Source organism: Gracilinanus agilis, chromosome 5 (genome assembly GCF_016433145.1).
Source record: "Gracilinanus agilis isolate LMUSP501 chromosome 5, AgileGrace, whole genome shotgun sequence".
In the NCBI taxonomy this organism is placed as follows: Eukaryota; Metazoa; Chordata; class Mammalia; order Didelphimorphia; family Didelphidae; genus Gracilinanus; species Gracilinanus agilis.
The window spans coordinates 116,097,935-116,119,476 of NC_058134.1; the positions used below are offsets into that span (position 1 = coordinate 116,097,935).

At 48.1% G+C, this 21,542-nt stretch overlaps 1 protein-coding gene across 1 annotated transcript; it reads right to left on the minus strand.

Annotated features, from left to right (window-relative positions):
* Nucleotides 1-760: 760 nt before the first annotated feature.
* STRA8 (stimulated by retinoic acid 8) lies at nucleotides 761-20,892 on the minus strand. Its single transcript, XM_044678296.1, has 8 exons — nucleotides 20,701-20,892; nucleotides 16,119-16,194; nucleotides 15,613-15,697; nucleotides 13,265-13,423; nucleotides 12,228-12,516; nucleotides 5,756-5,805; nucleotides 4,072-4,183; nucleotides 761-835 (listed from the first exon to the last, which is right to left on the minus strand). Exons 1-8 carry the CDS (start codon nucleotides 20,890-20,892, stop codon nucleotides 761-763), a joined length of 1,038 nt encoding a protein of 345 aa, XP_044534231.1.
* Nucleotides 20,893-21,542: the final 650 nt, after the last annotated feature.

The window sequence follows — 21,542 nt, forward strand, 5'->3', positions numbered from 1 at the left end:
CAAGAGCTGATTTGTTTGTGCGAGCATGTGCATTGCTAAATAAATCGTGGGCTGGATGGACTGCTGGGTGTGTTCATTCCAACCTGACAGTCTTGAGAGAAGTCGGGGTGCTGGCTGTTGTGAGCCTGCTCTCCTCCGATGACTCCGTGCTTATCAGACAGGCCTGGCCGCGGGACGGGGGTGCTGGAGAGGGTCTGTGGAAGTGGCCAACTCCATCTCCTAAGGAAGATGATAGCCTGGGCCACGACCGCCTGGACCATGTTTCCTCTCCGCTGGAAGTGCCAGTAGCCTACAACAACACTCCTGCCCTGCATTTTTTTTTAATCCTTGTCTTTTGTCTTAGTGATGTGTCTAAGACAAGAGTGGTAAGGGTGGGCAATGGGAGTTAAGTGACTTGCCCAGGGTCACACAGCTAGGAAGTACCTGAGGCCAGATTTGAACCCAGGACCTCCCCTCTCCAGGCCTGGCTCTCCATCCACTGAGCCACTTAGATGCTGCCCCTCTTGCCCCTACTCTTCCCAGACAGATCAGAGTCTTCCAGATGTGAGGTCAGCATGCGTGCATGTCTGAGCACGCACAGAATGTCTGCTTTGTAGAAGAACTTCCCCTCTCTCCCACTTAGAAGAAGAAACAGTTCACTCACAAACCAGAACGCGAGGCTTGCATTCTCTTAAATACTTTATAAATAGTCAGCCCCTAAGACCATTCACAATGTTTCTGGGCACAATCGCCCCCAAAGCCCTGGGACGGGTGTGATCCCTTACAGGTCTTCATCATCGAAGGTCTCGGTGCACCGCAGCATCACCGTCTCATCGTCCAGTAAGATGATCGTTTCCTGCAAAACACAGAGGAAGTGCAGGGACGAGGGAAGACGCCTCCCCCGCGCTCCAGCCCAGCGGCCTCAATTCCTCTTCCCAAATGTCCTTCCTCCTTTCTCTGGGGTCCCCCGTGTCTGGCAGAAAATAAGCCTCTGAGAAGGAAGGTTCCCGACGGCACTCGGCCTCCCGGAGGGAAGCCGTTCCTCCAGGGTGGCCCTCCAAAGCCTATGGGGCTCTCTGCAGCGGCACCCCAGAACAGGAGACGCTCCCCAGCCTTATCCCCGCCATGAAACCATAGACTCAAAAGGAGGATCGTGTATTCACTTATTGGTGAGGACACGACTTGGAGCTGGAGGAGTCCATGAACAGCTCTGCTGTCCGGCTGAAGCGCACTACTGGTCGCGTGGGTCACGGTGATGGGCCGCCATGGGAATGACTCTTCACACTAAAGACACGTTTCAGAGCACCCGGCCCACTGGCCATGGGGGCATCTGAAGGGAATGCCAGAAAAAAAGTATGACTGGTCCTTTCCCTAGTGGAGCTGCCTGCCCAGCTGAAAATGACTTCCAAAACCTCAGCAAAGGAGATGTAATTGGAAAAGGAGCTATTTGGATCTAACCAAGGAAGGAGAAAAAGAACCAGGCCACAGGTGTAGAAGGAATTAGAATGGGGACAGCTGGGCGGCTCAGTGGATTGAGAGTCAAGCCTAGAGACGGGAGGTCCTGGGTTCAAATCTGGCCTCAGACACATCCCAGCTGTGTGACCCTGGGCAAGTCACTTGACCCCCATTGCCCACCCTTACCACTCTTCTGCTCTGGAACCAATATGCAATATTGATTCTAAGATGGAAGGTGAGGGTTTAAAAAAAAAGGAATTAGCAGAAGATGGAAGGGGAGGGATTTAGGATGTTCAAGACGAGGCCAGAAGGACATGAGGAGGAGGGAAAAAATCAAGTTAAAAACAATTAAGGACAAATAAAAACCCAATGTGAAATGAACCAATTTTGAATCTCAAGATTTCAATTTGATTCAAAATGCCCTGTGCACTAGGTGCTTGAGGGGCCCGAGAAAACAGCTCTGGAAGCTGTAACCAGCTGAAACGGCACCTCTCACCGCCAGGTCCTTAGGAAAAGGCAAGCATGACAGAAATGCAAAATGCAGTCCCACTGGCTGCTCTGGAGGAAGCTGATGGGAGGGAGAGATGAAAGATAAAGCAGAAAGCTTTTCCTTTTCCTTCTCTTTGGGGCGGTTGGTTCTTCTCTCTCTTGTCTGTTTTAGGTAGAGAAAGAGCCAGGAGCCTGAACTTCTAAAAAGGCAGGGGGACACCGGCCTCTGAAGCCTGCCCCAGTAACCTGCAGGAGCTGTGATTGAGACAAGGAGGAAGTGAGGAATCTGGTGTGGAGAGAGAAGCCTTTAAAGCTCCCAAAGCAGCCCAAATCTTTTTGCTCCCAGCGACGAAGGAAGAGATAAAGAAGCATCATGATGCAAGAGAAAGGTACCAAATTGTACCATAGTGGTTTGAGATATTTAAAAAATCTTGCTCTGGGGGGCAGCTGGGTAGCTCAGTGGATTGAGAGCCAGGCCTAGAGATGGGAGGTCCTAGATTCAGATCAGGCCTCAGATACTTCCCAGCTGTGTGACCCTGGGCAAGTCACTTGACCCCCATTGCCCACCCTTACCACTCTTCTGCCTAGGAGCCAATACACAGAAGTTAAGGGTTTAAAAAAAAATAAATTAAAAAAAATCTTGCTCTAGAAAACTCATGACTGGCAACTGTTTATTTTAATTTTAACTATTTTAATAATTTTTTATTTAATAAAATTTTTAATGGAATTTCAATTTTAATGGAATTTACGTTAAAAAAAGTATGGGAAATTCATGACTTTTAATAAGTCCCTGAAGGCTTGGCCAGAGAAGCGCTGTCACCATTGCAGGCAAAATACATTAATAGCTTGAGCCTAGAGTTTTCAAATCTCTTGCCAAAGGATCACTGCCACCTAATGGTGGCATCTCTAAATGTCAAGTTCAGCCTTTTTTTTTTAGAGGATGAATGAAACTTAATTCTAAAATGTCAGCAAATTTCACAATAAACCTTCATGAAATCCATGACACCCCACCTCCAACTGGGGTGACGGAGGACAATCAGGGCTGTTTATCTTCAAAGTCAGACTATCCTAGACAGTAGAAATGTGACCCTCCTGGGCAGCCCATAAGTAAATCTCTTTTTTCCACTTTTGTCCTTTATACTGAAGCTTAACTGGAGTCCCAGGCTACTCACCAGAAGGTCTCTGATCATTATGAAATTGTTTTGTACTTGTGAGTGATATAAAAAAAATATATTTTTTAAAAAAAGGCTTTCTTGGGGGCAGCTGGGTGGCTCAGTGGATTAAGGGCCAGGCCTAGAGACGGGAGGTCCTAGGTTCAAATCTGACCTCAGATAATTCCTAGCTGTGTGACCCTGGGCAAGTCACTTCAGCCCTATTGCCTACCCTTACATTCTGCCTTGGAACCAATACACAGTATTGATTTCAAGATAGAGGGTGAGGGTTTTTTGTTTTGTTTTTTTAAGCCTTTCTTGCTTTAGAATGAATTCTCTCTTGTCCCTTTTCTCAGTTTTCGGTTCCAAAGAACACATGACTTAAATCACCTTCAAATGGAAAAAGGACAAAAAGGAATGAAATGTCTTGTGGCCCCATTTTGGTGTGATTAGGAAAAAAATATACAGTCATCCCTCACTATATCACGGTTCACTTGTCCTGGCTTCACTATATCGCAGGTTTAAAAAAAAAATCTCATTCTGTATTGCAGAGTTTCCGCTCTATTGTGGGACCAACGGCAGCATTATGTTCTGTATCTTGGGCACTGATTGGCTCAGTGCTTGTAAGAGTGTGGGAAGGGTTTACAGGAGAGCGGGAAGGGTCTGTGAAGTCTTAAAAGAGATAAATAATAACATAAATATAATGCTACTACTTAGCGGATTTTCACCTGTCGCGAGTCTTCTCTGGAACGTAACTCCCACGATAGGTGAAGGATCACTGAATTCAGTCATTTGACATTTACTCAGCTCTACTATGTACAAGATATTTGTCCTCAAAAAACTCCCTTTCAACTAGGAATTCCTGGACCCTTAAATTAAAAGGCAAACATGCCACCTAGAAATGCAAGCGAATGACACACATTTTGAATTCTTCTCTCCGTCACTGAAGAGTGAAGTAAGGGGAAGAGAGAGGTCTCTGCTCTGCTCTCTGTCCTACCTGTGGCAACTGGGTGTTGGCATAGAAAAGGCCTTTTAGGAAACTGATGATCTGTATGTAGAGGTGATCGTTTTCCTCTGGATTTTCTGCACTGCAACCTGCAAACTCCGAGCTGACCGGACAAAGAAAAAGAATGTTTTTGTCTAAGGTGTTGATTTTAGTTTTTACCTTTGCCTGGTGCCGCGGATCATTTCTCCTGAGCCCCGAGGGAATGCCCACACACAGAGACGGCAGGCTTGGCTTTTGAAGAGGACCAATGACAGCATGGGGTGATGGCTTGGGAGTGGATTAAGGCGAGGCAGTCCCCCAAAGGCCTCCACCTGGCTCTCTTCCAGAGCCATCCAGTGCAGAGGCAGGACCAAGGTTGGGGTGCCTGGTGAAGGCTCGGGGTGCAGTGGCTGGCCTCGGCGCCTTTGATGTGGCACCAAGCTCTAAGCTCCACCGCTGGAATAGACTGCTCTCACCTCCCCACGGAGCCTTGCTCGCCTGGGGGAGACATCGCCATAATCCCCAGGAGGTCTGAGGCCTGCCACTTTTCCCAAGATGGTTTTCCTGGGGGATGGGGCTGTGCACGCTGCAGCTTCTTAGAGTCAGGGCCGAGAGCCGGGTGACAGGTGGATGCCGAAGGTGGACGGGCAGCCCTGAAAAGGGCTCAGCAAACCCTCAGGCTGGAGTTAGTCCTCCCTAAACAGCCCAGACCACACTGTATGACCACACTCACAGGGTTTCTGTGAGCCAGTGTGCCTACATATAAAACCTTCTATCCATTTTCTGTCTCCCCAAACAGGCCCACTACTCTCCCCCAGAACACCTGTCCATTCATTCTAGCGGTTCTTGACTCGGAGGACCCATGCTAGGATCCTGTCTCTACTGTTTATCTGTGTGATCCTGGCCAGCTCACTCAAGCTCTGCAGAATAAAATCTTTTCGTCTGTTGAGACAATGAACCAAATCCCTCCCTTCCCATCCCTGCCTCCTCTTCCCTTTAGGAATCAGAATATAGCTGTTTCTGCTTTTAATTCGGATTCTCTCTAAACCCCACGCTGTTGGGGATACCGCCTAGGTTTCTTTTACTCACCTTCTCTTGGCCGCTGCTCTAAGAGCCTCGCTGTAGCCCAGGCTACCTAGAAGGGGCCGGATTCTGCCCCCAACCCTGATGGCAGAGCTCTGGACTTATGTTTCTGGGGCGCAGGGCTTCGTGGCCTCTCTCTGGTTCCTCCACAGCACCCCTTCCTTCCTTTTCTCTGGGGTCTTCCACAATGGAATGTTAGCTCCTTGTGGATAAGGACTTTGTAATCCCAATGCTTAGTACAGTGCTTGGAATATACTTAATGCTTAATACGTTTCTGTCTGTCTACCTCTCTATCCATCTATTTCTCATCTATTTATTGGTCTCTCCATCTAGCATCTAAGTGTCTGTCTAGGCAACAAGGCAATGCAGTGGACAGAGTAATAGATTTGGAAAGGGGAAGATCTGGGTTCAAATCCTGCCCCTGGTGCTTACTAGTTCTGTGACCCTGGGAAAACCACTTAACCTGCCTCAGTTTCCTCATCTGCAAAATGGGGATAATAATGGCACCTCCTGGGTAGGGTTGCTGTAAGGATTAAATGAGACAATGTATTGCAAAGTAAAATACTTTGCAAACTTTAAAGCACCTCCTAAGTGCTCCCTATTATTATCTTACCTGGGACTGGACACACTTGTAGCCACGTCAAAAGCATCTTCAAAAAGGATCTGCAACCAAAACATGCCTTTGTTCACTTTCTTTCCTTTGTGAGTTTTTTCTTGCATGAGCAATATGGAAATCTGTATGGTATGATAGCCCTGGGATAACCCACCTCAGGGAAGGAGGAGGAATATCTGAAGATTATTGTTAAAAATGGTTTCTACGGTCATTTAAACAAGTTAAAAAAGGAAAAAGGATCTGTAAAAGGTTCACATTCCTTACGTCAGAAGCAATGCTCCATTTCTGGGCCCAATGTGTTTGGGATCTCTAGAGCAAGATTCCTCTCTAATAAGATTTTCCTCCTGGGGCAGCCACGCCCTGGAGACTAGTTCCATTCACACAGAGGCCATTGAGTAAGGCAGGGGCAGCAGGGGAGGAGGGGAGACCCGACACCTTTCTTGGAACCTAACTAGAGCCCTTTGGCCCGTTCTGTACATTTACCCCAAGGATGTCAAAGACAGAGAGAAAGGGTCCATATGGGCCCAGACATTCCCAGCAACACTTTTTGTGCTACCAGGAACTTGGAAACAGAGTGTCTGACCAGCAATTGGGGAATGGATGAATAAGTTGTATAGAATTTGAGTGGAATGGCAGGTTACTCTAGAGCAGTGATTCCCGAAGTGGGCACCCCCCCCCCCATGGGTGCTGCGGCAATCCAGGAAGGCGGTGATGGCCACAGGTGCATTTATCTTTCCTATTAATTGTTATTAAAATTTTTTAAAAATTTAATTTCCAGAGGGCTAAGTAATATTTCTTCTGGAAAGGGGGCAGTAGGCCAAAAAAGTTTGGGAACCACTGATATAGACTAAGAAACAATAGATATACAGAATCCAGAGAAACTTAGGGAGCCTTGGTCAAACTGATGCAGAATGAGGCAGGCACCGGGACAGCTGGGTAGCTCAGTAGATGGAGAGCCAGGCCCTGAGTGAGGAGGACCTGGGTTCAAATCTGACCTCAGACACTTCCTTGCTGTGTGACTGTGGGCAAGTCACTTGACCCCCATTGCCTAGCCCTTACAACTCTTCTGCCTTGGAAACAATATACAGTTTTGATTCCTAGACAGAAGGTAAGGGTTAAAAAAAAAAAAAAAAGAATGATGCAGGTACAACTGAGAGAAGAGTACCCACAAGGGAAACAATCCTATAAAAGGAAATAACACTTTTTTAACATCCTTGTTTGAGTGCATTGAATAATCTTGATTCCAGAGGTCTGATAATGAGGTATAACTCTCTCTTTTCAGTAGAGAGAGCTGGGACGATAGGTACAAAATGGTGCATATACTTTTAGGCATAATAGTTTTTGTTTTGTTTTTTTGCTCTACTACAGTGGTTCCCAAACTTTTTTGGCCTACCGCCCCCTTTCCAGAAAAAATATTATTTAGCACCCCCTGGAAATGAATTTTTTTTAATTTTAATAGCAATTAATAGGAAAGATAAATGTATTCATGGTTCTACCTTTTTTGTAAAATATAGTAAAGAAAGGTGTAAATTAGAAACACTGAACTTTGAAATTATGAAACTATTTATTGACTTAAAGTATTCACTGCCCCCAAATGCACCTGTGGTCATCACTGCCTTCTGGATCGCTGCAGCACCCACCAGGGGGCAGTGCCCACTTTGGGAATCACTGCTCTACTACTTCATTATTTAAGAGAGGATGTATGGGACAAGAGTCCTGGGAAATGACTAATTTTTTTTTTTTTGCATATAAAAAGGTATCACTTTTTTTAAAAATTTAGAAAGAGAATGATGATTCCATTCCTATTCTAGTTTGGTTAAACATTTGCTATATTCCATCAGAGGTCTCCCTAATTCTGGTCTGATGGAAAGAGCCCTGCTTAGGGTAGCTAGGTAGCACAATGGCTATAGAACCAGGCCTGGAGGCAGAAGGACTTGGGTTTAAATCTTGTCTCAGACACTTCCTAACTGGGTGACCCTGGGCAAGTCACTTAGCCCAGATTGCTTATCCCTTGCCACTTATCTGTCTGTCTTAGAATTGATATTAAGAGAAAAGGTAAGGGTTTTCTTTTAAAAAAAGAAAAAAATGGAAGAGAGGAAGGAAGAAAGGAAGGGAGGGAGGAAGGGAGGAAGGAAGAAAAAGAGAAGAAAAGGAAAAAAAAAGGAAAGGTTCCTAGACTGGATATCTTGGAACATAGTCTAGGGTCCCTATTCTGCCATTACTTTCTAGAACCATTACAAGCAGCCAGTTTCCTTAACCTTCCTAGCCTGGAACAAGCCTTTAGAATATGTGCTTCAAACTTTAAACACTGAGGATAGGGGAAAACAGAAATGGGGACGAGCAGTGTCAAATCCTCTAGCCCAGGGATGGGCAAACTGTTTAAAGAGGGGGCCAAAGGAAAGGAAATGCTCCTCTGTCAGTCTGTTTCTAAGGCAACTCTTTCGAGGTTTCATTGTATTGTATCCTACTCATTGTATTCGTCAGATTAAGAAGAATGTGGCGGGCTGGATAGAACATTTCGCCCCCCCCCCCCCATCTGGCCCGAGGGACGTAGTTTGCCCATCACTGCTCTAAGGAGCTGAGCTGGGTCTCTTCATTTGGAGGGCAAAATTCATCTTAAGAAAGGGGGAAAGACTGCCTGGGGGGAGCCAAATATCTCAGGACAGAAAGCTCTGTTAGGAAGCTGTGATACTGACAGAACCTGCCATGTAGTTCCAGCCCAGGAGAGGGATTCTTGCTCTTGATTAAGAGGCCTGAGATAGGCATGCCTTAGTTTGGAGAAGAGAATCCAATCCTATCATTTGGTGCTGAGGGTGTTCTATTCTCTTCTTCCTCCATGAAAGAGAAGCCCCAGTGTATGTGCTTATGCATGTGTGCGCATACACACTGGGCTCACACTTGTTCTATTGTTTCAGTCGTGTCTGACTCTTTATGACCCCATTTGAGGTTTTCTTGAAAAAGAAATTGGAGTGGTTTGCCAATTCCTTTTCCAGCTCATTTTACAGAGGAGGGAAACTGAGGCAAATAGGATTAAGTGACTTGCCCGGGGTCACACGGCTAATAAGTGTCTGAGGCCAGGCTTGAACTCAGGAAGAGGAATCTCCCTGACTCCAGGTCTAGCACTCCATCCACTGAGCCACCTAGCTGCCTGGGCCACACTTAGGGGCCTGGGAAGACTTGCAAGCTCCGCTCCTCCACCTCCAAGGGTTTAAAAGAGGCAAAGTAGCATCACTGAAATAGCATTATTCTTGATAATACAAGACCTGAGTTCAAGTCTGTGCTCTAATGCTATTAGTGGTGATAAATGAACAGGATACTCTCTGAGCCTCAGCTTTCTCATCTTAGTGATGGAGATGAATATACTCCCCCCCCCCCCATATCTCCCCTCTCCAAAATTGTTGAAGCAAAGCATGTTGTAAACTGTATGACTCTATATAAATAGGAACTATTTTATGAGGTGTTGATTGATTGCCTTATCCTAGGCAATGTGGCATAGCACTGGCTCTGGTGTCGGAAGGCCTGGGTTTGAATCCAGCCTTACTCTCTGCATGACCCTAGACAAAGACACTTAGCCTCCCTGAGCCTCAGTTTCCTTACTTGCAAAATGAAGAGGTTGGACCAGACAGCCTTCCAGCTCTGGGTCTGTGATCCCATGGGGGAGAGTTGAGGCTGGAACTGGGATATCCCAGATTCCAAGCCAAGAGTTCTAACTTAGAAGCCTCTGATACTCCTGGCCATTCAAACAGCCCTTAACCCTCTCCCAGACTTACTGAGTAAGGGATTTGTCATGGGGGCAGGAGTCGCTGTGTTGTACAAGAATGTCTGCCTGCCTGCCTGCCTGCCTGCCTGTCTGCCTGAATACTTCCAGGAGGGATTAATGGATCTTGGGTCTGAACAGCCTTTGTTTTCTCTTGATGGTTGGAAACCTTTTGATCACTGAGACACAGCCGAGGTGGCCAGGATGTGAGGGGTTCCAAGCGAGCAATTTCTGCCCTTTAATGGCAGTTTTGCTCAGCAGATTAGCCCCATTCAACAAGACCTGTGCTCTCTAATTTTATGCCCGGTGTCTAATGCCACACTGGGCACAGGGCAGGCAATTATCAGGTGCTATTTTAAAAGGGGATCATGCCCGCCTGCCTTATCGCACCAATCCTTATGCTGAGGCCTTCAAGGAATGGAGTCCAGTTCTCCCTCCTGACTCAGAGACCTCACTACTGGCTCCTCTTCACCCTCAACCTCTCCCATTTGTGCTGGCCTGGGATGGTTAAAATCCCATATCCTGCCAAGAAATGGGGGGGGGGGGGAGGGGTGAAGGGGATGGAAGAATAAGCCCTGTGTTCTGGAACCATGAGTTTTCTCCCTCCCCAGATTCTGTGTCATTATTTTGATGCCACGTTCATTCATTTTATGCAACTATCCATTTGGCGATCATTTATCCCATGCTATGTGCTTAGTGCTGTGCTAAGGACTGGAGATACAAAGCCAAAAATAGTAAAAATTCAGCCTGTATGTATTCAGATAACCAAAAGCAAACTACAAGATGCACTAAAACTTCTGGGACACCCTGGATAGATGAAGTAAAAACAATAGTCAATTTTGCAGGGAACATGAGCAACTTGGGGGAGGGGGATCAGGATAGCCCTCATGTAGGAGGCTATACCTGGGGGATTCTTTTGTTCTTTTCATGTTTTATCCTAGATCTTCCTTGCTTCCCCCCACCCCCCCACCCATTCCTTCCTTCCTTTCTTCCCTTTATTTTTAATTTTTAAAAACCAGTTCCATGTAATAACCAATTTCCACCTGAGTTTCACTTTTCTTTAGGCATCCTGGTAGCCCCCACTTCTGATTCTATCATATTCAAGGGCTGGCCTTCCACTAACTTCCCACATAACCAGTGGAGTCTCATTTCTGGTTATTTCTCCCCCTCTCCCACATGGGCCCAGCCAGTGTTTGCCCATCCTCATATGCATCATTCATTCCAGGATCCGTGCTTCTGTCTGCATCAGGAAATGCCTTTCTCCTCTCTCTGCCCCTCCATCTCTCACCACTTCTTTCAAGTTTCCCTCTTCCAAAAGGCCTTCTCTGACCACCACACTGAGAATCCCATTTGCTAACGTCCTAGTCTCACTCGTGTGTATGGCTGACTCCCTGCCGCCTTTTCCTTGCAGGTACAGTCCTGCTAAGAATTAAACCGTTCAGGGAGGATGAGATCAGTTAGAGACGTCTCCCCAACACTTACTGGGCCTCGACCCCCTGAACCACCCTGGGGAATCAGGATCAAACTGAGACCTTCCAGGGTGGCTTGGAACCAAATGTTCCCCTTGGGGGTAGAGTGATGCAGGTCCCCTGAAGCGTCCTCAGGCCAGAAGAGCAGCTTGGGGACACCTCAGGACTATAGCCCTGCGAGGTAGCTAAGAGGTTCAGAGCCTCCATCAGAAAGATCTGAGTTCAAATCCAGTCTCAAACATTTACTAGCTATGTGACCCTGGGCAAGCCACTTAACCCTATTTGCCTTAGTTTCCTCCTCTGTAAAATGAACTGGAGAAGGAAATGGCTGAGAAAGTGAAAGGGATAGTAACTGTAATAATGAGTGATTTACTCGAGCCTCCATTTTTTCCAGGAGTTTCTGATCCATAACAATAATCCTTTGTCCCCATAAGCTAAGCTTGAGAAATGGGACCCCCCCTCCCAATGTTGGTTGGACTTTTCATGTGGGCCTGGCCTGGGAGCAGTCTTGTGACTTTCCTGATCTGGGCTAGGAATAACCTCGGAGATGTTCCAGCCATCTGCCCCAGAGCCCAAAGCCCCTCGGAGGATTTACTGTCAAACCCTTCAAGAATTTGGAGTTTTTCTTCCTGTCTTGAAGCAATGAAAAGACAGCTAAGCCTTGTGTCCAAGGGGCTCCTCTCCCTAGCACAGGATGCCCTTCACCTCTCCCTCTGGGTCTGCTGGCCTGCTCTGGCTCAGGCCCCCTCGCCCCAGGGGTTGGACACCCAGGAAGAGAGTGGACAGACGTGGCAACAGTTCCATTATCTTTTCTCTGCCATCTGAGAATCTAATTTGATTTAACCCTAAAATAGGAAGGCCTTTCTATCTTTGCCCGGATCAGAGTGGTCCGTGGGGTCCCACCTCCAGGCGCGGCTCTCCATCCCGAGCCCCCTCCCCGCCCCTCCAACATCTTTCTCAGGAAAACCTGGAATGGTGCCACCAAGAGTCAGACAGGACTGGACATGAGCACGAGCGTGGTGTCCCAGGGAATGGAAGCGTGGTCCCGAGAATCCCGAAAAACGGCTTCAAGCCTTGCCTTGGACATCTTCGGGCTGCTTGCCTCTGCCCACGCGGCCCAGCCTCTCCGGGCCCGGGAACGGCCTGGCATCCGTGGAGGGAATCCCCCCGAGGGCCCCCGCCCAATAAAGCCCCGGCTCTGGTCACCCTGCGCTGCCGACCCCGGGGCGGGGGCGAGCGTCCTCACCTCCTCGGGGGTGGAGACCAAGGACCCGGCGGCCTCCTGGCTGCCTACGCCGCTGTCCTTGACGCTGTCCTCGGCCGCGCTGGGGGGCTCCGCGCAGGCAGCCTCGGCTTCCGCGAAGTCGCTCTGAATCTGAGCGCAGGCCTGCAGGATGCTCTCTCTCTTGTCTTCCGGAAGCTCTTGCCACACGTGGGAGATGGCGGTGGAGACGATGGGCAGCGTCACCTGCTCCGGGGAGACCACCCCGTTCTCGATCAGGAGGCCCACCGTCTGCTTGTAAAAATAGAGGTACCTGCAGGAGACAAAGGCCGCCTTTCTCAGCGGGGCACCAGGCTGGAGGGGGCGTCCCGAGACGGACTTGGGCAGAGACGAAGGCCTGAAGCTATCCTGGGCACTGGAGCTCTACCGTGGGATGAAAAGGCCCTTAGCGCGTCCACAGAGGCCTCCCAAACGGAACTCCAGGGCGCATTATCTCGGGCTGAGAGTCCGCTGCTTTGGGGGCCCCTTTCAGGCCCCCAGCCTGTAGAAAAGCATTGCGCTGGCGCCCCCTGCCGGCCAGCGGCTCCCTCGAGGTTGTACGTGGCGGCGACTTTCGCGGGGGGGAGGGACATCATGGGACAGGCCGCGGGGTCATAAAGCTTCGGAGTGGGGCTGGGACAGGCCTCAAAGGCCCCAGAGGGCAGCATCCTCGCTTCCTTTGCTAGCGTGGTTAACTCTATGATTTACAATGAATTGAACCAGCCCCGTGGAGAAAGGGCCCTTGTAGAAGCGTGGAAGAACGAGAAAGAGGCGTGCGAGTCTATTCTACCCGCGGCACGGCCAGCCCAGAATGGGCCCCCCCAGCAGTCCCTGTGGCCCCTTCTCTGAGGAACGCTTCTGAGGGGCCCACCAAGGAGACCAACCTCTGGTCACATGCGATGCAGCCACAGACCTAGCCCANACACACACTCTCTCTCTCTCTCTCTCTCTCTCTCTCTCTCTCTCTCTCTCTCTCTCTCTCTCTCTCTCTCTCTCTCCCACCACCATCCAGGTGTTCATACCTTTCGAATTCCACTAGGTCCGGCGATGAGGTCACAGGGGATGACTGGGAGAGTTCACCCCTTCTCTCTTCTTCTTCTTCCTCCACAACTTCTCTGTCAAACTCTTGGATCAGATACCAGATTTCGGAACCATTCTCAGCCAGGGTTTCTGGTGTCATGCTGGGAAAGAAACAGATGCACGTTGGATGGACAACATCTCTAGCACCCATCCCTCCCTCCCTCTATTTTCAATTCCCCCCTTTCCCCCTCGTTCAAGCCCTTGGACTGCTTGAACTGATTCATTTGTGCCTCTACAGAATTTGTGCCTCTACAGAATGGGGCTCCTAAGTTTTTCCTCCTATGTTCGTTCCTGCTGCTAATCCATTGTTTACTCTATACCACCAGACCAGACTTTGTCTGCTCATATCACCTTTTTGATGAAAACAACTGCAGGAGCACTCTATTGCCAACTGTATAACACTTAGATTCCATGACTTGACATTCAAGGCTTGCTGCCATCTACTACCCGTTACATTTCTAGTTCTCTCTCTCAAACACTTACCTTCCTCCTTAGAATCATTTCTGTGTATTGGTTCCAAGGCAGAAGAGCAGTAAAGGTTAGGCAATGGGGGTCAAGTGACTTGTCCAGAGTCATACAGCTAGGAAGAGTCTGAAGCCACATTTGAACCCAGGACCTCCCATCCCCAGGCCTGGTTCTCCCTTCACTGGGCCAGCTCTATCTTACACTATCTCCACCCTCTCCGCCTTTCCATGGCCCATATGCCCTATGCTTAAATCAAACTGGATGACTTGCTCTCTTCCACATAAGTCCCATGCTTACCTGCTTCCATGGCTCCCTGTTCCTGGATGAGTGTCCCTTATATCTCCACCTACTGAATTCCTATCCATCCTTTAAAGCTCAATTTATAAGCCCTCTCCTCCAGGAAGTCTTCTCTGGTCACCCAAGTTAGTACTGATCTTTTGCCCATTCCTCAGACTTCACATGATGCTTCGTATCCCACTTATGCACAATTTTCTACCAATCGTTTGATGCCCTTTGAAGGACCTGGGATGGTGCTAAGTGTAGCGTATTCAAAGACAAAAGTGAAAAGAGTCCCACCCTCCAGGAGCTTACATTTCACTGGGGATACAACATGTCCATAAGCAGATGTAAAATAAATAGAAGGTAATTTTTAAAAAATCCTTATCTTCCATCTTAGAATCAATACTATGCATTGGTTCAAAGGCAGAGGGGCAATAAGGGCTAGGCAATAGGGCTTAAGTGACTTGCCCAGGGTCACAGAGCTAGGAAGAGGACAAATTTGAATCCAGGGCCTCTCCACTCCAGGCCTGGCTCTCAATCCACTGAGCCACCTAGGTGACCCGATAGAAGGTCATTTTTGAGGGGAAAGCACTAGCAGCTTCTGCCGCTCAAGCTGGGTCTTGAAGAAAGCTAGGAATTCTGAGAAGTAGAGAGAATGCTCAGCACGTAGTTGGTGCTCCAGAAATGTTTGCTGAATTAATTGAATCAAAAGGTATAGAAAACTCCCTCACTGGATCCAACCTATAGAGGATGAATATACCACATTCCTCCGGCTCCATCCCCACTGTGCACCCATCCTTTCCCTGTCCGCTTCCATGCCTGACCTGCTGAAGTTATACCTTCAAATGCCACCTGAGACTCTGGCCTTGACCATATGCCCACCTATAGATGTCTTAGCATTTGGCTTCAGTGTTTTCGCAGGAATAGGAGAAGGGTTCCAACGACAAGTCCAACCAATAAATGTCACCTATTATTATTATTATTATTGCCCCAGTTTACATCTTGACACAGTGAACCATCTAGGAGCGTCTCGGTTGATCTGGGAGGACAGAGTAACATATATTTTCTTCCCTTGCTAGCAAAGGGAGGGCAAGAAGTAGAAAAGCGAAAGGGTTTGCATTCTGTTCCAAAGCCTTACATGGAACCGAAGAGTAAACAAACCTGGATGACTTTGGGCCAGGGAGTTCAGAACCCACTCTAGTGGGTTAAGGGAATCGGGTGTCCACACTAAGTCTGGCCCCAGTAGGATGAGCCCCCCAAGCAGGAGGCTACCTAAGGCAGGATGAACTGGCCCAGGTTGGAAATAGAGCAAGTCAAAGCTCCCATGCCAGCCATAGGGAAACTGGAGCGCCATCCTTTCAGCTTCAGACACAAACAAGAGCCATTCCTTTAGCCGTCCCCTGTCCAGAAAAGTTTAGATTAGGTAGGAATGAAGTAGGGGCGATCCTTATCCCTACTCTCTAACCTGGAAGGCAGATGTGTGGAGGGAAATGGGCCTGGAGATAAGGGCAGCGTGTCTTAAAACTGGGAATGGGCAGTACCTTACCTGTGGTTGTTGGAGTACATCCTGGCATACTCTTCTCTGACCTCCTCTAAAGTGGATGCATTTCCATCCTCCAGGTTGAAGGATTCTGTTGGCAGGAAGAAGGGAAGAAGTTGGAAATCAGTGCCGCTGCCCACATGAGAAGCTTCTCCAGACGTGAAAGGGGCCGGAAGAGGAGAGGAAGGCTGGCAGAGCCATCCGTGAGGACACAAGGAATTAAGAAGCCAAGAAACATGTAGATGCCCAAGAGCTGGACCTCCTGACTCATCCCCAGCCTATCTAAAGATCTTCCTCTTCCCTCCACTGGCTGACAAAGGACTCCAGAGGGATCATTTGGTCCTTCAACCGCACGGCTGTCCTGCCTTTAGATAGCTACCGAGGGCGCTTTGGTTCTCGTTTAGTGAAACTCTAGTCTAACCCATCTATCCAGACCTAAATCCTGGCTGATTGAGAAGCAGGGCCAGGTTTGACCATAGAGGGAGAGAAGGGGCGCCCTGGGGCCCGATTACCTTTCATCTTCAGCAAATTATCCAATGTTTGCTCCAGTTCCTGAATGTGATGCTTCGCCTTGCGCAAAACCTGCCACTGAACACAAAGACAAAGCTGAAGGCCTTCCCTGACCACCCTGAGCAGGCTCGTGTTGCTAGAGGCCAAGAACTGTCCCAACGGGCCCTTCTTTCCCACTCACTCCAGCCGGGCTTTGGGTGCAAGTGATAGGAATGGGCAAGATTGCCAAAGCATGAATTCAACCGCAAGGAGTTAAGACTTAATGGAGTTGATGTAAATGGTTTTATATGAAATACTAAATACTCGGGTAAGCTGATATCAGCAAAATGTTACTAGAGTGTTTTTTAGTGTTTTGTCAAAATGCCAAGCTGAGATCAGCAAATTAAATGTTGATGCTAACACGGTGGCTACAACTATAGATTGTTAACAATTTAGACCCTGTCTGTTGATTGCAATGAGATTGTGGATTTAGAGCTAGAAGGGACCTAGGAGTTCATCTAGTCTAGTAGTTCTTAATATTCCGATAACTTATTTCAGGTATTTAAAAACATTATTCAGAGAAGAGAAAGTGTCCAAGGGCTTCACTGGATTTCCAAAGGGGTTTGTGGCAGGAAAAAAAAGTTAAGGATATTCTAGATAGTCCAGCCGAATCCCAGAAAGGTGAAGTGTGCCCAAGAGAACACGAGATAATTAGTGACAGAGCCAGGACATGAATCCAGGTCCTCTGACTCCAATCCCCGTGCTCTTTGCCCCTGGGCCATGGTGTTTTGTCATCAGTGTTACCAGGAAGACACCTCTTCGCTTGGCAAATTTGGAGTTATATGAAAAACAAACACACAACCTTATGGCACATCCAGGGTAGCCAGCACTAAATCTGTTCGGGTTGTATTATGGTTTAAAGAATTTAAGACTGGACTCTCTGGCCTCAGACACTTCCTAGCTGTGTGACCCTGGGCAAGTCACTTAAACCTCACTGCCTGGCCTTTACTGCTCTTCTGCCTTGGAATTAACATACAGTAGTAATCCTAAGATGGAAAGCAAGGGCTCAAAAAAAAAATAAAAAAAGGCCAGACTAAAAGCAAGCTGTAGCTACCCTACCATGGCATACTTCTTCACCAAGTGGTTGCCTGACTAGGTAATTTAGCTCATAATTTAAGTAAATGAGCCCATGACTTTTTGAGAGAAGATTTCCTATAAGAGGGGACAACCTCGTCTGAATACCAGTCTTGAGGATGCTTAGCTTCCAAGCATACAGGCAAATGGAAGTAGCAGGATTAGATTTGGCTTCTGTGTAATCAGGCGCTGCCAGTTAACATCCAAATCCAGCAGGTTCAGTTTGGGGGCCAGGCCTCGGTCGCAGTCATCTTTGTTTCCCTTTCGGCCATGCATGGAGCCAGCATTTAACACATGCTTGTTCTATTTCAGTAGCACTGCAGTTTGTCTAACAACTCGTTAAAACAGCCACCACCAGGACAGAGCAGTTTCCATCTGCAAGGTCTGCTTTAACTCTGAATTCATGACTTCCCTCCTGGCCAGTTGAACTTCTTCTCTTCTCCCCCGCCAAAGCAAGAAAAGGTAGAAAAAGGCAGACACGACTTAAACTTCTGAAATCCTTATTCCACAGAGCAAGGCAATATGAAAGGGCTGGTTTTTCAAATTGCCTTCCACCTTCATCTTCCACTGCCATTGCATCTGGCAGGAGTTAAGTTGGCAATTTCAAACTCGTACTCTAAAACAATGCACTCTGGGGAATTCTCTGGTCAAAGCAATAGCCAAAGAACTCTGGTCAACCCCCAAACAAGGGAGAAGACCCAGAGACAACAGTACAGCTAAATACGTTTTCCATTTAACACACTCCACCCTAATTAGCACCAACAATCTACTCAGAATAAAGACGCACCCCGTAATGTTGCTCCAAGCAAAGCGAGGTCCCTACAAGGCCTATGACTCCATGGAAATCATGCTGGATTTGGGGTCAGAGACTCTGAGTTCCTGTGTGACCTCGGACCAGCTGTGTAATGAATTCAGGCCTCAATTTCTTTGGCTGCAAAAATTGAGGAGGTTGAACTAGATGACCTCTGAGATCCCTTCCAGCTCTCCATGCAGTGTCCCAAAAAGTTAGGGAAAGGCCTGCAGAAAGAATAGGGTTCTTTCCCAAGAACTTCGCTGCTATTAACAATGATTTATCACCCTGTGAAGGCTGTAAATAAGATCATGTAAAACCTTCTTCTTTCTATTCTCCTGCCCTACAGAAGTATATGTTGCATTTGGTATTTGCTAAATTCAAAATAAAAAAAGTGCAAAAACCATAAGTTCAGAGTTCTGTTTTTTTTTAAGTTTGCAAATCACTTTATATATATATATTTCCTCCTTGATCCTCATAACAAGTCATAACAACAAATGAATTGCCTGTGAGACAAGTGTTATTGTTATTCCCATTCTATAGAATGGAAGACTGAAGCTCAGGGAAGTTAAGTTAAATTGCCACGGGTCACCCAACTAGCAAATGTCTGAGGCAAGACTTGAACCCAGGTCTTCTTGACTCTAGCCACTGAAGCACACTGTCTATCTCTATCGATCCTAAATGGCAGGTCACTGCTTTATTCAGCACCCTCTCCACATTGAAGGAATTCTCCTTTAGGACTTATACTCCTTAGTCTTACATAGAAAATACTCCCTTACTGGCACGGAGACACCATTCAAGACTGGCTTCTTTCTGAATGACCCCCCTTCTAATGTGTGCAGGGATAACGATGACTTCTTTTTTTTAAACCCTTACCATCCGTCTGAGACACTGTGCCAGAAGAGAGGCGAGGGCTAGGCAATGGGGGTTAAGTGGCTTGCCCAAGACCACACAGCTAGGAAGTGTCTGAGGCCAGATTTGAACCCAGGACCTCCTGACTTCAGGCCTGGCTTTCTACCCACCGTGCTACCTCGCTGCCCTGATGACCACTACTTGTGATTCATGGAGAGTTGACTTTACCCAAGTACTCTTCTACCCTAACTTCCTGCTGCAAAAGGACTCTGAGGAGAAGGAAATGACAAACTACTCCAGCGTTCTTGCCAAGAAAACCTCAAATGAGGAACACAAAGCTGCACCCAACTGAAACACCAAAAAAATTCCATTGTTCTGATTATAAAATTTTTCTTTTAAAAATTCCATTAACATATTCTCAATAGTTTGCATTTAGTTAAAAAAAAGTCTCTGGGTTCGTCCTTGCAAAGGGAGGCCCTCTCACAGAGCTCCAACCCAAGCTGGAAAGACTTTGAGGGCAGCTTCTGTGAAGGAGCGGGACGCATATATTTTGTCCGAGGCCCCGTCTCGTCTCCCCGGATCTGAAGAGGAGGTCAGAAACTCAACAAGCAGCTCATCAAGATATTAGCCTAGACGAATGTCAAGTGGCCATCTATGTCAGGATTGCCTTCCTATGGAAGGAGCAGCTGCTCCTGGGAAATAATGGAGCCTCCCAGCCAAATTGAGTCCGCAGGCATTTAGGAACAGGGCAAGAGACACTTTGATGGAGAGGAGAGATTTGGCTCGAGAGACAGAAAGACCTGCATTTGCTCTCTATTGGTGACACCCAGTAGCCAGGGGCCAGTCACTGGGTCTTGGTGCTTGGAGTGGCTCTCTACAAATGGCAGGCGAGATTCCAGTTCCCAACAGTGATGAAATTCCACGGCGGGCCCCCAAAGCAACAAAATGGAACAAAATTGAAAACCCTGTGACCCTGAGACAAGAAAGGAAGCAGCCCCTGCCCTCAGAGTGCTTACGGTCTACGCAAAGTCCTGAAATATGGTCAGGGCTAACTCCCCCTTTTTAAATGGCTTTGGACATGTATTGTTTAGACCTGTAGAAGCTTCTGCCTGTTCCTCCCGACAAGCAGAGAACTCCAGGAGGACCAGATTTCCAGTTCTTTTGTATTCCTCTCATGTAGCACCAAAAAGAGGGAGCAACGAGTCTAGGCCAGAATCGCCGACTCTCTAGGCAGACCTTTTTCTTTCCCGTGGAAGACCCGTGATGTCACACAGAGGACCTAAAGTGGCTCCCGCTAGTCTGAGCTCTTTTCTTACAAGCTAAGATATTCATTGTAATGGCTAGTATTTGTAGGGCCATCTAGTTGGCACAATGGACAGAGCGCTGGGCCCGAGTCAGGAGTCACCTTCCTGAGTTCGAATCTGGCCTCAGACACTTTCCAGCTAGGTCGCCCTAAGCAAGTCCCTTGATCCTGTTGGCCTCAGTTTCCTCATCTGTAAAATGAGCTGGAGAAGAAATAGCAAACCACTCTAGTACTTTTGCCGAGAAAACCTCAAAAGTGTCAGACGTGACTGAAGTAACTGAACGGCGACAAAGATGAGGAAAGTGAGGTCCGTATGGGTTGGTGACGAGGTCACCCAAGCCGCAAGCATCGAAGCTGTGATTTGAACCCAAGTTCTCCAGCATGAAATCCAACGCTCTTTCTACTAAGGAGGCTTCCTCGTTCTCCAGAATGTCGGGACCCCCGAGGGATCTCTGCTCAAGGACATGTGTGTGCCATCTCGTCCTCTGCCCTCCCCCTACAGCCAGGCCCCCCTTCCTCCCCATACCTTTGATGCTGTACTATCAGACTGAGAAAAAACCGTTCTCCTAAGGCTGTTGAAGAGTCCGGCCAGCGTTGCACGGTGCCGGGCCTGAGACAGGCGTCTCCGCAACACACGGGGCTCTAACTCCTGCAGCTGGGCTAGGAGCCTGGGAGCCACTCTGACATATGGGCTGCTGTAGTTTCCAGATGTCTCCATTAAAAGCTGCAATGGAACATTAAGCCTTTTGCCCTAAATAAATTAAATACCCAGGAGAGAGAGAGAGAGAGATAGACAGACAGATAGATAGACAGACAGGGACAAAGACACACACAGAGAGAAGCTGATTGTGGGCAGAAGCAAAAGAGGACGAGGGCACCAGGCACCCCAACTCATCATCGACATCAGACCCTGACGGAAATACCAGTGCACGCTGCTGGACGAAACATGGAAGCCCAGCAGCAGTCAGCGCTGGCTTTACAGATCGTCCCACTGAATCACAGAACAGGAATTCCAGGGCACCAGGTGGAGTCCCGGCCCCTCGAATTCTTCTCGTAGCTCCTGCGGCCAGGAGGGTGGCCTTCCAGCCCGAGCCCCGGCCTGAGGTCTAAAGTTCTAAGATACAAGACAAACTCCTCCCCTGTCTGGCTGGAGCCTCTTTCCAGATCTTTTTTCCTGGGACCCCCCTTTCCCACACAGCATTTGCCATCACGCGGACCTATGGCGAAGGTCCAGCTGCCCTGTAGGCCTGAGCTACACTCCCTCTTCTCCGCTGCCTTCTAAAGTTCAAGGCTCCCTTGGGATGCCACCAGCTACCAGCAGCCTTTTCTAACTCCTCCTTCACATGTCTCCTCCCAAGTGGCCGTTAG